General features: G+C 43.4%; 1 protein-coding gene across 11 annotated transcripts in view; it reads left to right on the forward strand.

Annotated features, from left to right (window-relative positions):
- The window catches only part of AAK1 (AP2 associated kinase 1), a 168,623-nt gene that overhangs the window by 83,876 nt on the left and 68,283 nt on the right, over nt 1-16,464 (forward strand). For all 11 annotated transcript variants that reach the window (XM_059943129.1, XM_059943132.1, XM_059943133.1 and 8 more), the window contains 5 exons: nt 692-800; nt 2,289-2,431; nt 12,620-12,741; nt 14,093-14,174; nt 14,682-14,814. In XM_059943129.1, the coding sequence (XP_059799112.1) occupies nt 692-800; nt 2,289-2,431; nt 12,620-12,741; nt 14,093-14,174; nt 14,682-14,814 (589 nt within the window). The remainder of the gene's footprint in view (nt 1-691; nt 801-2,288; nt 2,432-12,619; nt 12,742-14,092; nt 14,175-14,681; nt 14,815-16,464) is intronic.

The raw sequence follows: 16,464 nt of genomic DNA on the forward strand, positions 1-16,464 counted from the left end.
GGGAGGTACTCAGTATGTATTTGTTGGAAAATTAATTCCACAAGCAGCTCTGAGAGATGCAGTTCCAACCGGAGAGCTGGAAGCATAACCCATCTTATATCCCAGTTGGTTGGCTTGAGAGGCTTAATTGTGAGCAAAATGCTTAGGTCTGGATGCCATTGTAGTCCCTTCAAAACTTTAAAAAGCGGTTATTCTTTTCATATATTTCCTAGAGGGAGAAAAACAGTATGAATAGTTTAAAAGTCAAGTTGAGTTCACTTGTGTTCCTACAACCAGGAAAAAAATCAGTTTCATTTTTCTGAATTAAAAATTCACATATTTAAATAGTTCATGCTGTCGCTCTCCTGTTAGCCCCTCTGCAGTGTTTCCGGAGATGGGAGTCTTTGCTTCTGGTTTATATGGAATGTTGATGCAGTGAGCAAGTAGGCACCATGTGTGCATTTGGTTCTAGAATTTAGTTCAGGAGAGCGTTGTGGTTTAGAAGGGTTGCAGAATTGCTACTGAAGAGCTGACCGTGAATCTCAGAGACCCGCGGAAACCTGCTCTTGACCCTGCTCCTTAGGCTTGTCTCTTATCACTGTTAGTGTTGTCTCTGTGTATTTAAGTTATCTGGGCTAATGGAAAAGCCTGGCTCGTCCTATCTCTACTGGTGTCTGTAACTGATAATTTATTTCTCAACTCTTCTTTACAGAGGGACCTGTCGGGGCACAAGAACATCGTGGGTTACATTGACTCCAGTATCAACAATGTGAGTAGCGGTGACGTGTGGGAAGTGCTCATTCTGATGGACTTCTGCAGGGGTAAGTATATGCGCCATACCTGAAGCTCTCATTTCTCTAACACTTTGATTGTCAAGGGTGTGGGGTCATTTCAGTTAAGGTGCACTGTACCCTAACGTATGTTGTTCCGGTTTTAAAGATTGGAAAACAAAGAGGCTAAAAGCTACAGAGCCTTCTGTCACTTCTTGGTTATTCTTACAATGGCGAGTATCAGTGGCACAAATAATTCAGAGAGGTAGATAATACAAAACTCTACTTTTGTTAGGTTTGGGAAGGTTTGGTGCTTATATATGAATGCGAATGTATGAGAATGAGAATGAATGTGTTCTTTGTGATGCTTTAAAACAAATGATGAAGGCACATAATAAAGACCCAACTCCAGATAGACTAAGGGAACAATCCAGCTTCCCTCACTCATGTGTTCTCTTCTCCACCCACACCACCATCCTTGCATTAGGGGGTAAAAGAATCCTTTTCGTCTAATGGAAATGACCCTGCTCTTCTTGCTGGAGATCTGTGATTGCCAGGAAGGCTACATTCAAATGATGCTGCCATTAACAGTAGAGTCAAGTAGTTGAAAGCTCGGAGTTTCAAGTAGTATTTATCTTGGGAAACCCAGGCTGTAGCATGAATTTATTCCGAGTTGACTGCATTTCATACAGCTATTGTTTGGAGGTTTGGCTTTTTTGGTCTAAGCAGCTGTCACTTACATTCTTGGGTCATTGTCTCACTGTTTGGTGCCCAGTTTTGTAATCACCCTTAGTTCCACTAACACGTTCCTTGCCTTTACAGATATTGTCCATAAATTAAATATGTTAGTAATGCTTAAAATGTGATGTTAACCAATAATTTCAGCCTTCGCTGTAACAGCTGTTAACCTGATTTTGTAAAATACTAACACATTTGAACTTGACAGTTTGTCTCCTCCTGCTCCTTCCTTTTGGGACAGTAAAATGTTTAGAGACGAGGCAGTAGGAGAGTCCAGGGAGCTGGATAATTTTCTAAGCGAGGTCGTCAGTCTTTCGGTCCTGGAGATTAAATGTTGGTGTAGCATTTCTGCCGACCAGGCAGCAAGCAGTAAAGCCAGAGAGACCAAGCTGTTTCTAAAATACAGACTATCAAACTGCCTTCTTCCTCCTCCTGGGGTCTATTGTGCAATCTGATTCTTACTAAAAGATACAGCAGATTGAACCTGTGGCCTCGTCCAGTGCACAACAGGGACAGTATAACCAGGCAACTAGAGCCAGGACCATATTGTCAGTTCTGCTACTAATCTTGAAGACAGAATGAGGGCAGCTCACATCTGGGCTGCTTTATATAATGAAGAAACTGTTTTGACGCCGTAGAAAACAAGTCCCAGCCTGGGAATCAAGATACCGGGGTTTAGTCCTGGCTCAGCCAGTGATGGGCCGAGTCCAGGTTGCTCCTCTGTGGACAGCCTTTCATTCTCGTGGATAAGTGATGGGTCTGAATGTTTATAACCTTTCCTCTGCTCTGCACCTCTCTCAGGAGGCCAGGTGGTCAACCTGATGAACCAGCGCCTGCAAACAGGTTTTACAGAGAATGAAGTACTCCAGATATTTTGTGACACCTGTGAAGCTGTTGCCCGCCTGCATCAGTGCAAAACTCCTATTATCCACCGTGACCTGAAGGTAACAGATCACCATTAAGTGCATTCATTAAGTGCATTCTTATGGAGTATTTTCTATCTGCCCCAGGAATGGGGTAGATGTTATGGGGATGTGAGAAAAGCGTAAGACATGGTACCAGATTCTAAGCTTACGTTCTGCTTGGGGAGAGAAAGTACGAAGAAAAAAATAAATAGCAAAACAGTACAGTACAATACAGCTATCAATTTTATTAAGTAGCTTTCAGAAATTCTTTATAGGCTTCCCTGGTGGCACAGTGGTTAAGAATCCACCTGCCAATGAAGGGGACACAGGTTCGAGCCCTGGTCCGGGAAGATCCCACATGGCCACGGAGCAAATAAGCCCGTGCGCCACAACTACTGAGCCTGTGCTCTAGAGCCCGTGAGCCACAACTACTGAGCCTGCGTGCTGCAACTAATGAAGCCCACGCGTCTAGAGCCCGTGCTCCACAACAAGAGAAGGCACCACAATGAGAAGCCTGAGCATCGCAACAAAGAGTAGCCCCTGCTCGCTGCAACTAGAGAAAGCCCACGCGCAGCAACGAAGACCCAACGGCAGCCAAATAAATAAATAAATAAATAAATAAATAAATAAATAAATAAAACAAATTAAAAAAGAAAAAAAAGAAATTCTTTATAATCATCAAATGCCTGAACACATCTTTTTTGTTTTTCCTGCTAAACTCCCAAATTCACTTTTCCAGGGTCAGAAAAAGTAATATGCTAATTTGAAATTTATAAAACAGTGATGCTTGATCTTTAAAGTCTATTTCATACTTTGTAAAATCCATTAATTGGTGATTTTAAAAATTTGTCCTACTAATTACCATCCCCTTGCACCGGGCCTTTCGTACTGTAGTCACTTGACAATGTTGGTTGAATGGAATTGGCACCCAGTTAGGATTCACTAGCATCTCTGGAGCACTGACAGTGTGCCAGGTATTCTATTAGACACTTTATGTGCACTGTCTCTTGGGAGGGAGACATTCTTCTTTGCATTTTATGGTTGGGGAAACTCAGGAGCTGAGAGGCTATGTGATTTGACTAAGGTCATATAACTAGGAAGGAGCAGTACCAGAATTTGAATCCAGCTCTTCTGATTCTAAGTTACAATTTCTTTTCATTATACTTACGTTTCGAGAAGCATGCTTTGTGGCTAATATTTGCATCACTGTCCCCTAGTGTGCTTGTTAAACGCAGGCTACTGGGTTCCCCACTGAATCTTTTGGGCTATAATTTTTGTGATGGTGCCAGGGAAGCCCAGGAGTTTTTATCTTAGGCACCCCAGGTGGTTTTTGTATATTCTAAAGTTTGAGGATCATAGCCGCATACTAGCATTTCTGTTCTGAGGGTGTTTTTTAGTTTATTTGTTTGTTTCTTTAATTAAGATACCGTAAAATTCACTCTTTTAAAATGTACAATTTGGTGGATTTTAGTATATTTACAAGGCTGTGCAACCGTAACCACTGTCTAATTCCAGAAAATTTCATCATCCTCCCAAAAAACCCTGTATTCATTAGGAGTCACTCCTCATTCTCCCCTTGTCCCAGCCCCTGGCAACCACTAATCTACTTTCTGTTGCTTATTCTGGACATTTCATCTAAATGGGCTTGTATAGTATGTGACCTCTTTCACAAGCAGAGCGTTTTCAAGGTTCATCTATGTTGTAGTGTATATCAGTACTTCATTCCTTTTTGTTATAACATTCCATTTTGTGGATATATCACATTTTGTTTATTCAGCAGTTGGTGGGCGTTTGAGTTGTTTCTCCTTTGGCTATTATGAATAAGGCTACTATGAACATTCATATACTAGTTTTCATGTGGGCATATGTTTTCAGTTCGCTTGGGTACATACTTAGGAGTGGAATCGCTGGGTCATACGGTAACTCTAATTTTTTGAGGAACTGCCACACCGTTTTCCAAAGTGGCTGCACTATTTTACATCCCACCAGCAACATATGAGGTTTCCAGTTTCTTCACACTAACCTAACACTTATTATTGTCCTATTTTATTTTCCCGCCCTAGTGAGTGTGAAGGCTCCAAAAGCCTTAGACAGCCTTCTGCAGTGCACCTCTGCTCACAGTCAGCCCCTTTTCTGAGTGGAGCGAGGGTACATCTCAGTGAATATTATGAGCCTCACGTCGTACGAGTACATAGTTCTGTGGGGACAGGGCAGATACAACATGGTTCCCATGCTCATCACGTTAAAGTACTGGTGAGAGAATGTAAATGAAATATTTGGAATTGAAACCTAAATAAGTGAAATACAAAACTCTATAGAACAGAGTGATGAATGGAAGAGATTCAAGTGGCTTAATATGTGGTCAGATAGTGGCATCTGGCAATGGTGGTTGGAGCCTTCTGGAAAAGTAGGATTTTGAAGGACTGGTGGGATATGGGTGGTCACAGAGAGGATGAAGGGCATTTCAGGCAGAGAGCAGGGCCCGAGAACTGCCGAGAGAAGGGAACAAGAAGGCATTTGAAGATGAGGAGATAGGTGAGGGCTTGGTACCTGGCCAGTTACAGACCAGGCTAGAGTGACTGCAGGCCACTGCTCTAAGAATGTAATGACACTTTATTTTTTTTATTGAAATATAGTTGATTTACAATGTTGTATTAGTTTCAGGTGATGACAGTTTATTTCTGGTTGCCTTAACCATGAGTGCAGTTCTCGGGCATGTTAGCATGTATTTCAAAATAGGCAGTGGTACCAACATTTTAGGGCCTGACCTTTCTCCCTGCCACCTGCCTTGGAGCACAGTTCATGTGGGGCAAAGAAAAGGGGGAGAAGGGTGGCCCAGCTGCACCAGCACTGCTTCTGTGACCCGTATGAGCTCAGGTTTCTCCAGAGCCCCGTTCTCTCCCCAGGTCAGATGGGGTTCGATTTCCTATTGGAACTCAGATTCTATAGCACAGTAACTTGTACCGACTGAACTGTAAGCTCCGTGAGTGATGAGCGTCCTCCATGTTGCCAGATGCACAGGGCACATTCCTATCCCTGTCTCGTTCTCCTGCCTGTGGCGTTTGCCTCCTCTGTGACTGTCTCTTCCCATGACCCCTGTGCAGCGTGTTCTCCCGGGCCCCTCAGGCTCCTTGGTTGCCCCTCTTATCACTTAGCCTCAGAGCCTCAGCTTCCTCGTCTGTGAGGTGGAGACAACAGCGCCAGCCTTGTTAGGGTCAGGGTGAGGCTAAAGGAGAACATGCATGTCAGTGTGCAGGCGCATCCTTGGCGTAGAAAGTCCTGAGCGGGCACCCAGGGAGGTGAGAACAAGGGAAGAGACCAGGAGGGCCATTGAGCATCCTTGTAGAGAGTGCTACTCCCATGTTAAACAAAATCTTCCTTTATTGTAGCTTTTTTCAACATTTGTTGGATTAAACGAGGCCTAAATGATAATCATTTCATACCTGTAAATAGCACCTGCCCAGTTTACCCATACCCAGCGTATTAGTGCTGCCGTGAGGTGGTGGAGAAGCGTCACCCATGATGGGAACCTGAGGCACAGAGCGCAGTGTCTTGCCTGGGGACATGGTCAGGGGTTGGTCTCAAGCAGCCAGAGCCTAGACTCTTCTTTCACTGCTCTGAACAGCCTGTGAGATGTCTCAGCAGAGAAACTTGGAGCAAACTGGAATCTGAGGGTAAGGCTGGGGCACAAGCGAGTGGCTGCCACGCTCTCTTCCTCAGCCCCTGCCCTTTGCCCCTCCGTCACCCGGGGCTGGGCACACAGTAATTGTGTTCAGTCAGTATTGAAGACCATCGGGTGTGCTGCTGGTTCGCCAGTAGTGGTTCAGGAGACTTTGTTTCCCTTTCTCCTTGACCTTGGAAATAAGGAGTGTAAATAGGGGCCCCTGGGAGGAGGCCTTGATTGTGATTGTTCTCGAGGAGTCCTGTTGCTGTTGATTTTAGTCGTTGACTCCCGGTTGCTTTACTGAAGCTTTCCCAAATTCTCCAAATCTTACACTCATTGCCCTCTGGATGCTTTTGTTAGCCTGTTAGATCCTGTTGACTTCTGCTACTGGGTGCCTGGTGGGCAGTCACATCGCCTGCTGCACCGCCAGCTTCCTAGGCAGGAGTGAAAAGTCCCCCTGTGCTTCCTGTTGGCCCTGGCTCTGTCATTGCATCACAGGGCCTTGGCCTCTCTGAGCTCCCTGTCACAGCTCGAACCAGCCAGCACAGTCCTAGCAGTAGCCAGAGCCAAGAAGTTCTTCGTTGTCCTCTTGGCCAGAGAACGTGCTGGAGGCTGGTCTCCCGCTTGCTCCCCTGTGAGCGAGGTCTCCCTTGGCGACCAGGCGCCTCGGGAGTAGTCTGTGGGGTACAGGAGGGAGCACAGGCCAGGCCGGCTGTAGGGCCCCGTGTTGAGCCAGTGTCACCCTCTGCGGGGGCCAGCTTGGTCACACGCAGAACTGAGAAAGGGCCCTCTTGCCCTGCCTACCACATGTGTGGTCTTTCTTGCAAGTTCCAGAGGGGAAATAAGCTGAAAGCGGTCCCTGTCCTTAAGCAGCTTATGTTCTAAAAATAACCATGACAGAGGTTCTTGTCTTTATTGAAAGTCTCTCCTCCCGTACATAGTTTTCACATTTTCATTATTTCCCCCACTGTTTAATTGCCGTCTCTCTGAAGAATGATAGAGGTCATTACTGCAGATCATGGGGGGTCGCAGACCTGGGACGGTCACGTAACCCAGCCCTTTCTTTTTACCAACGGCGAAGCCTCTGCCCAGAAAGGCCGTGAGCTGCACAGTGAATTCAGTGATCAAACCAGAACAAAGGCCAAGGTTGTTTACTCTCAGTTTAGTTTCTGTTTGTTTGGTTTTGCTGTATTTTACCATGATGTTTGTCCTAACATTTAAGAAAGGGGAAGAAAGGGTTAAGACTTAATAAGTACATTCTAGATTGAAAAAGTTCTGAATGTCTCCTCAGTTGTCAGAAAAGAGGTGTAGATCTCATGAAGTACAATAGGATGAAGATTCTTGTCCTATTTTTGGAGTCACAGGTTGGAAAACCTGCATGCATCTAATCCTCCACAATTTCCAGTGGTAAAAAATTAAACTCTGTGGCTGAAATGCCTGGATGCCGTATCTGCTTGGAATATTGTCAAGATGAAGAGGTCACGAGGAGGTGGCTTTCCAGACCTCTTAGCTCAAGCTGTGAGCAGAATTTGGGAGTGACAACTTTAATAACGCTCTTAGGCTGACAGGTTGGGAATAAGGTCAGCAATGTTAAACTCTCAATGAGCTGAAAGGTGGGCGGTTGAAAGTGATGGTAACCAGCGTCAGGCTGACTTCCTGAAGGACTTGGCCAAAAACGAAGTCACCGTGCAGATTCTTTGAAGCTTCCAGAAGCTGGTGTATGAAGATCCAGTTGGTTCTCGACCTTCCTAAGCCCTTTGAATCCCTCTCGGCCCTGGTCATCTCACAGGTGGACGATGGTACCTGCCCTCATTGTTTCCTTTCTCTCACATCAGTGCAGCAGGGGAGGGTGAAGTCCCAGCTGTGTGGCAGCCTGAGCCCGAATCCCGCCCTCACAGCCTTGTGACCTCAGGCATGTTAGGTAACTGGACTCTGTTCTCTCGTGTGTTAAGAGGGACAGCGGGGCTGTGTAAGAATTTCGTTAAATACTGTAGGTAGAAGTGTACATGGGGCAGGGTTGAGCCTATATTAAGCTCTGTTAGTTGCTGATACCATTGTTGTTTATATCATCCTGCCCCTGTGCCTTCCTGTTCCTAGTTCCACTTATCTAAGTCCTGCACTTCCTCCAAGGCCCAGCATTATCTCGTCTCCTCATTCATAACAGTGCTAGCCCATGATATGTCCGGTCCCATGTTTTCAGTTTTCCGGTGCCCAGGATGGTGCTGCCCCAGCCACAAAGGCCTGCCTCTGTGCCTCAGACACCTCATGTGTGCTCCCACCTCTGTGCCTTTATGCTGGCCGCTCTCTACTGGGAATGCTTGTCCCCCACGTGGTCCATGGCTGCTCCCCTCATCAGGGTGACTGTGCTGTTTATAGTAGCATCCTTCTTTACTTTACATACATTTAATCTGCTGGGGTTTTTTTCCACAATATTTATCACTACCGGGCAGTTATGCTTATTATTATTATTATTTTTTAAATCATCAACTGGACTCTAAGCTCCATGAGAGGGACTTCCCTGGTGGTCCAGTGGTTAAGACCCTGCGCTTCCACTGCAGGGGGCACGGGTTCGATCCCTGGTCAGCAAACTAAGATCCCGCAAGCCCTGCAGCATGGCCAGAAATAAAATAAAATTAAAATTAAAAAATAAAATAAAATAAGGGACCTCCTGGCGGTCCAGTGGTTAAGATTCCATGCTTCCACTGCAGGGGGCACAGGTTTGACCCCACATGCCATGCAATGTGGCCAAAAAAAAAACCCCCCTAAGCTCCGCAAGAGGATGAACTTTGATTTGTTCACAGCCTTGTTCCCAGAACCAAGAAAAGTACTTGGCACGTAATAGGAGGTAGTAGGAGTTCAAATGTATTTCTTTAATAAAGGAATGATAACAATACCTATCTTACGTGTGTATAGGGAGATTTACAGTTCATTCTCTTACTTGCTTCATAAGAACAGTGATAGAATTATTATCAGCTTTACTTTACAGATGAGAAACAAGCCCAAAGACGTTGGTCCAAGGCCAGACATCTAAAATAGTCCCTGAGGTCTTCTGAACCCCAGGTGCAGTGTGGTCGCCACATGTCATGCTCTGTGTTAAGTGTTTTGTTGATGATGGTGCTGGCGATGATGCAGGCAGCAGCCAGCTGGAGCTCGGAGGTCTTCACTGGTGTTACACAGGGACGGATGGAGAGAGGGCGGAGCTTGCAGCTACTGCTAAAGTGGCTGCTGCCAAGGGATCTCACCTTCGTAATCTCAGCTGATCCTCCCAATAGACTTGCACGGTAACCAAAGCAGGGATTATGGTTCTTCTCTGCATTGATAGTTCTTTGATATTGCTCAGGCTTCCCCTACATTGATATCTCTGGCTCTCTTGTCTATTTTTGTACACACCCTTAATTTTTAACTGGTTTTCCTGTAAATATAGTTTTGTACAATGTTATCTTTGTGGGAGGGAGGGAGGCCAACTGGGGACCAGGTTAGATATAGTATAATTCCTGAGTTCCTGAGTCAGTCTGGAACTAACCAGAAATACAAACCTAGTTTTTAAGGTGGGCGGGGGGGGAACAAAACCAAAAACCCCGATGTGCATCGTCTTTTATTCTGTCCTTTGTCTACTTAGTTTTCCTCCCTTCCCCAACAGTGATTTTGGTCCCTAGAACTACCTTGTTTGTGTTTTGATATGAATTCGCTTTTCAGTTTTCTAGATTGTACATTCCACCATTAGAAGGAGAGAATCTGATTCAGGAAGGGACTGCACACATACAACAGGAGAAACGTGGTTTCACAGGCGCCCTGTAGGATGTATGAGGCCAGCAAGGAAGATTGTTGCTGAGAGATACTGAATAAGGGATTTAGGGGTCCCGTATGTGTGTGAAATACTGGCCAGGTATTGTAGGGGACACATGGGCATAATATAATTACAGACCAGAGGCTGGCAGACTTCTCTGCAAAGGGCCAAAGAATAAATATTTTAGGCTTGTCAGCTATATAGGCTCTGTTTCAACTGCTTGACTCTGCTGTTGGAGCTTAAAAACAGCCATAGACTAGAGGGTAAGTAACCAGTGGGCATGGCTTGGTTTGGACAGAAGGTCTTTGTCAGCCCTTCCTAGCAGTGGTAAGTTCTGTAGATTTTTCTAGGGTGGCCATGGAAAGTTTCACTGAGGAGTTATGGCTTGAGCAAGGCCTTGAAGAATGGCTAGGAGTTGACTAGTGGAGGGAGCAATTGAATAAAAAGACAAACTAGTCAATATGGGGAATGCTTAGGAGACACTGAGCAAATCAACCTGACTAGTATTTAGACACTTGGTTCCTCATTGACTAGGTTCCTATTATAGGGACATTTATGAACATAAAGAACTAAGATACCCCTGGCCTTAAGCTTGTATCCAGTACATTGGGTGAGTGTAGTCATCCCTACCAGGGTAGGAGGATGGGGATGGGGGGCTTGAAGTAATTGTTCTGCTTCTAACCTGCTTCCTGCCCTGGCAGAAAGACAGTTCCCTGTCCTTCTCTAGAGCTGGATTGCCTAGGTTCACTTCCTTCCTTAATCACCGTGAGCCTCACTTTCTCTGTCTGTATAACAGGGATTATTATTACATTGTTACTATGAGGATTGAATGAGATAATCCATGTAAAGTGCTGAGACAGTAGTACTTGTATTAGTAAAAGCTCAGTAAATGGTAGCAGTTCTTTTTATAACCTCTAAATTCGATTGGAAATATTAGTGTTGCCTTGTTGGAATTATTTTAGATTCCTAAAGTGAGTATACGTTCAGGATAGCTTGACTGTTTCACTTGGTGTACATAGATTAAACTCATGAGCATTATAAAAAGCTGTAGATGGTGGAAATATTTGCCTGACTCAGCCTTGTCTTTGGGGAACAAGTCTTCCCTAAGAATTCTTATTCACAAGAGCATATCCACGCAAGTTTATGGTCATAGTTCACACTGCCTGTGTGGCTAAAAATTCCAAGGTCAAAATTGTAAATTAAAGTGATTATAGGTTATTAGTGCCCCAGGTGCATAAGTGAATTATCTCTGGAAGAATAATAGACTTTAAACTCAGTCCTCCAAGGCTTCCCACAGATGAATTCCAAGGAACATGAGTCAACAACAACAATGACAAAGCCCCTCACAACAATACCATGAGTGACACTCAGTAGGAATAAGAAACAATAAACTACAGAGTCAGTTTGCAGCAAAAACTTTAGGTATTGGATTTAGTGGGTACAGACTATAAAATAAACATTTTTATAATATATAATTTTAGAAGAATTTAAAGAAAGTATAGAAACAAGAGACATCATAATTGACAAGATATTTTTAAAAGGACTAGTAGTAATAGTAGGGGCCTGGGTATTTGGTGGCTCCCATCTTATTTCTGACAGACTGATACACACACATACACACACACACACACACACACACACACATACACACACACAGGGTGTTGTATGCATTTCTCTTTTTTAGTTTATTCCATTTAACCAACGTTTTCTGTTCTAAGCACTATGTTAGGCATTGGTAGAGAAGACTACAAATATCTGTGCTTGTCCTTAAGGAGCTTATAGTCTACTCTTACCTTTGTTTTCCAAAGGTGATCAGTCTTTGGAAGGCTGAAGACAAAAGACAATGGAGACTACAGACTTACTGACCTAACAAGATTTTTTGGCTGCCATTTTACTGCCCACGCATAGCCAGGTCTGTCCTCCGGCATACCAGTCAGCTCAATTCACCTATACCAAAAATTAATACATCTTCAGTACAGTAGTGCCCACTGTTTTGGAGTTGTTACTTCTTTGGCAGTGTCCTTTGATACCAAGGATTTCACTAGGTTCTGGTCTTCAGAAGCTCCCTCCTACCCAGAACTCCTAACTCACTGCCCAAAGAATTCCTCTATAAAAATATAAGGATGGTACTTTAACAGGAGAACTGTGCATTTGCCCACAGGCCTTTAATCACTTTGAGAAGTAACCGAACTATAGCAAATATTTATTAATTCAGAAAATCCTAACCTATCGTAGTAAAGAAATTGATATATGTGTTTATAAGGCCCAAATGAAATCATTGACATCAGGAAGAACAGAGTACTGAAGGAACGTAGGGAAGGAGTGATATTTGTCTGAGTGGGGGCCTGAGGAAAGCTTCAAAGAAGAGGTGGCATTGGAACTGGAGTTTGAAAGATGAATGGGATTTTGATAGCTAGGTAAGGAGTTGGTGATCATCAGAAGCATCTTAGACTGAAAGAAAGGCAGGAATAAAGATACAGAGGCTTAAAAGTATAAGGACTATTTCTGCAGAGCTGAGAAATGTGACTAGAAATCTGGGAAAATGGGACTCTTGCTTCCCCAATGTGGAATTTCCTTTTTTTACCCTATTGCTGTGAACCTTTTTTTGTTCCACTTGGAATGACCCCTGTTGACATACTTAGAGGAGAATAACTTTCCTATGCACATTAATGAGATTATCAGAAATAAAGTATTTTATTTATGTGTATGCAAACCAAATTTTCAAACACATTACTAAACGATATCTTGGAATGGGCGGCTGGGCGATGTTTTTCAGGTTGAGAATATTCTCTTGCATGACCGAGGCCACTACGTCCTGTGTGACTTTGGAAGTGCTACCAACAAATTCCAGAATCCACAAACTGAAGGAGTCAATGCAGTAGAAGATGAGATTAAGAAGTAAGCTTTTCCTCCTTTCTTGGAATTTTATCCACTATCAGATCAGCAGTTTTACCTTCAGCTTATGATTGAGAAGGTCAGGGTGAGAAGACAATGGTGCTTGTCAGTTGCCCCTCGTCTCAGATCATCATGTTGGCAGTTGGGTTGTTGGATTTTAAGTGGAGGATGGGGAGGGGGTTCATGACCATTGAGCAGTGGAGTAAAATGAAGGAATCTTACAGCACTTTATCAATGGTCCTGTGGTCATTATACATAGATCTTTTGATTTACATCACATAGCCCTTAAAAAGGTGCACACACCTTAGAAGTACTGTGATGTTTTTAAGTGGGAGCACAACAGCTCTGACATTACCAGTCAGTCGGTTGTGCTTTTTACTGAAACCTAAATGGCTGTGTATTCCTTCCTGCTCATAAGGAGCTCACCTGCAGTCTAGTGGAATTAATGGTGCGTAGGGCTGTTAAAGTCTCTACAGATAGTGAATCACTGACTTCCACAAGAAAAAAAGCGTCTTTAGATTTGTGATTCCAGTAAGAACCTGACCCATTTTCCCCTGTTGTCCAGAGTGTTGGATTTTTCACAAGCACCAGCACTCACTATTACTGCTCATAAATCAGCAGTCTAGAGTGCACACATATCCTGATCCTCTCTCTCCTTTCCTGCTTCACCCCTGGCAACCAAGCCTGGGGCATGAAGACTTACAGTCCAAGGCCCTGATGGGGACCTAAACCGCAGAGCCCTCTGGGCTCTAGAGACTCAAGCAGCGCCAACCACAGGCTTGGTAACACTAAGACTCTCACTTTGAAGATGAGCTTATCCTTCTCTTTTCTTGAGCCAGAGATAAGAGGAAAACTGTTGTTTCAGCCTTATGCTGGCAGCCAAGATCTGTCCACCTCCCAGCCTAGCCAGGGCCCACTTTCTCCTCCTGAGTGTTCCAGCCAGTGTTACATCTCTGTGTCGAGCCACATCTAAAGGGATTACTATTTTAAAAAAAACAAATCAGCCAAATATACTATCAGACAAGAAGGATTTACAGGAGAAGATTTTGTTATTTGAGGAGCAAGAAAAGTTGCTTTTAGAGTTTATTTAATGCCTTAGTGTCTGCGTCCCCACCTGCTCTTAGATTGGAAGGACTGCAGCTAGAGGGCCATGAGTGTGTGCCAAGGGCAGCTCTTCATTTCACCTGCACTAATATTCCATACTGTCTTCTCCAGGGTGCTCCCAGGGAACTAGACTCTCCTAATATATATGTATATATATATATATATTTTTTTTTTTAAAGTAATTCTGCTACCCCTGGTTTTTAATTATAGCATTGACATATTTAACAAAAAATGAATCTCTTGATTGTAGATACACAACGCTGTCCTATCGAGCACCAGAAATGGTCAACCTGTACAGTGGCAAAATCATCACTACGAAGGCAGACATTTGGGTAGGTGTCAACTAACCTATCCACACCTCAGATGTCAGCAGTCTTGGCCGTAAACTCCCAAGTTTAATGCAGACAGTGCCATAGCAAGAGTGGCCACTGTACCATATCATTGTCTACTTATCCCTCAGGGTTATTCTTGACTCGAGGTGATGAGCCACTGCTTCTTGAAGCATGTCAAAGGAAATTACTTTAGACCTCTGTGAAAGTTATTCAGGTGACCTGCCCATTATTTAGGTGGTTTTCACATATGTGTTACTAGTTCTTAAGAGCAAAACCAGCTGAATACTTGTTCTTTACTGGAGCACAATTTGGTAATGAGGATAGAAATAATATAACTTAGCAGATAAATAGTGATGTTGGGTTCTAAATTCAAGTTTCTAATGGGTTAATTGTACAGAGTGTTTAGATCTGCTGTAAATGTGGATGGTGCCAGTATCTCTCAGCAGACCCATTTGCAGTTATGATAAATAAATCACCAGTAGCAATCTGCTTTTTTTATTTTTTTAGGCTCTTGGATGTTTGTTGTATAAATTATGCTACTTCACTTTGCCATTTGGAGAGAGTCAAGTGGCAATTTGTGATGGAAACTTCACAATTCCTGATAACTCTCGATATTCCCAAGATATGCATTGCCTAATTAGTAAGTATTTCAAGTTTCTAGTTTCACATTTTTATTTCTAATCTCTAGGAATGGATCGGAGGATAAAGGGATTAGATCCCAGGAGTGATGAGTGGGATGCAAAAATAAAGAAATCAGTTGATAACTGTTGGTCACTCAAAGACCATGGTCCTATGGTGTCTAGTTAGAGCGGTGAGTCTTTTTGCCAGAAATCTAAACTTGGTTTCACACCTGGGCTGGCCACCCGAGCAGAAATCTTAACTGGGCTTTGAGCATTACAGTACTGCTCTGTTCTCTTGCGGTCTGTATGAAAGCTGTGGTACCAAAGGAGTCCAGCTGACTCATATCAAGCGATAAGAAATTCATCTTTGCAAAACTGGAAGCAACTCAAATTACAATGATTGCAATGCGTTGGCTGAAGTGAATACGTAATTAAGACTGTATAACTCTATGGAACTAGGTTTTTTCCTCTCATTTAGGTTAATCACTGGATTTTGATAAAAAGCATTTAAACTCAATGCTTTAAAATGTTTTTAAGAGTCCCCACTCTTTTGTATCATCATAGTAGGCATATGTACTAATGTTCATTAACCAGATGGCAGAATAAGTAATCTCTGCTCAAACCCCTGTATTGGAATGCTAAAGAAACAGAGATTTTTATTATCTTTTTACTTTGGTCAAGATGTTTAGTATCCACATTTTAACAATCACAGATTGTAAATCCTGAGTAACGCACTTTGGGTCCTAGGTGGGGATACACTTGGAGAAAATAGAAGAAGCAAATGTGGTGCGGAGCATCTGACATTTGTTGAAGGCCTACTTGTACCTCATTTAATTCTTAAAACCCTATATAGCAGGGGTCCCCAACCCCCTGGGCCGCGGACCGGTACCGGTCCATGGCCTCTTAGGAACCCGGCCACACAGCAGGTGAGCGGCGGGCAAGCGAGCGAAGCTTCATCTGCCGCTCTCCGTCGCTCGCATTACAGCCTGAACCATTCCCTGCACCCCGCCCCCCGTCCATGGAAAAGTTGTCTTCCATGAAACCGGTCCCTGGTGCCAAAAAGGCTAGGGACCACTGCTATATAGTAAATATAATTATCCCTATTATACAAATGAGGAAACGGAGCCTCAGAAAGTATAGGTAACGTACCCAAGTTAACATAGTAGTAGCTTTTAAGTGACTACCCATTCCATTATACTAGTTTACACCAGTTTTATCAATCCACCTCTTCCGTTTATTAATACAAAAGCGGGGGCAGTATTTAAAGGAATGGAATATGGTGTTTAATGGTTGTTGGATGTTTTCAGAGGTAAAGCATTATATTGATATCTGTACTAAAATTGCAGCTATGTAAATGAGATTGCAAGGAAATATGGGAAAATGGCCAAATTTATTGCTAGAATGGTAGGATTTTTTGCTAAAAAAAAAATTTTTTTTTTTTTTTTACTTTTGTGCAGCAAATTTGTATTACGAAAAACAGCTGTTTATGAATGTGTGTAATGTGGCATCTTTCCTAAACTCTGATCTGTTTCACTTTACAAACTGTTGGAAGAGTCCACTGTCACCCTAACTCACAGGTCTGAAAATGCATTTCTTGTTATCCCCCCGCACACACACACACATCCCCCTTTCACTCCCAGTACAAGGTTCCCCTCTCCTCTTTTCAGTTT

This window comes from Balaenoptera ricei, chromosome 13 (assembly GCF_028023285.1).
Source record: "Balaenoptera ricei isolate mBalRic1 chromosome 13, mBalRic1.hap2, whole genome shotgun sequence".
Classification (NCBI taxonomy): Eukaryota; Metazoa; Chordata; class Mammalia; order Artiodactyla; family Balaenopteridae; genus Balaenoptera; species Balaenoptera ricei.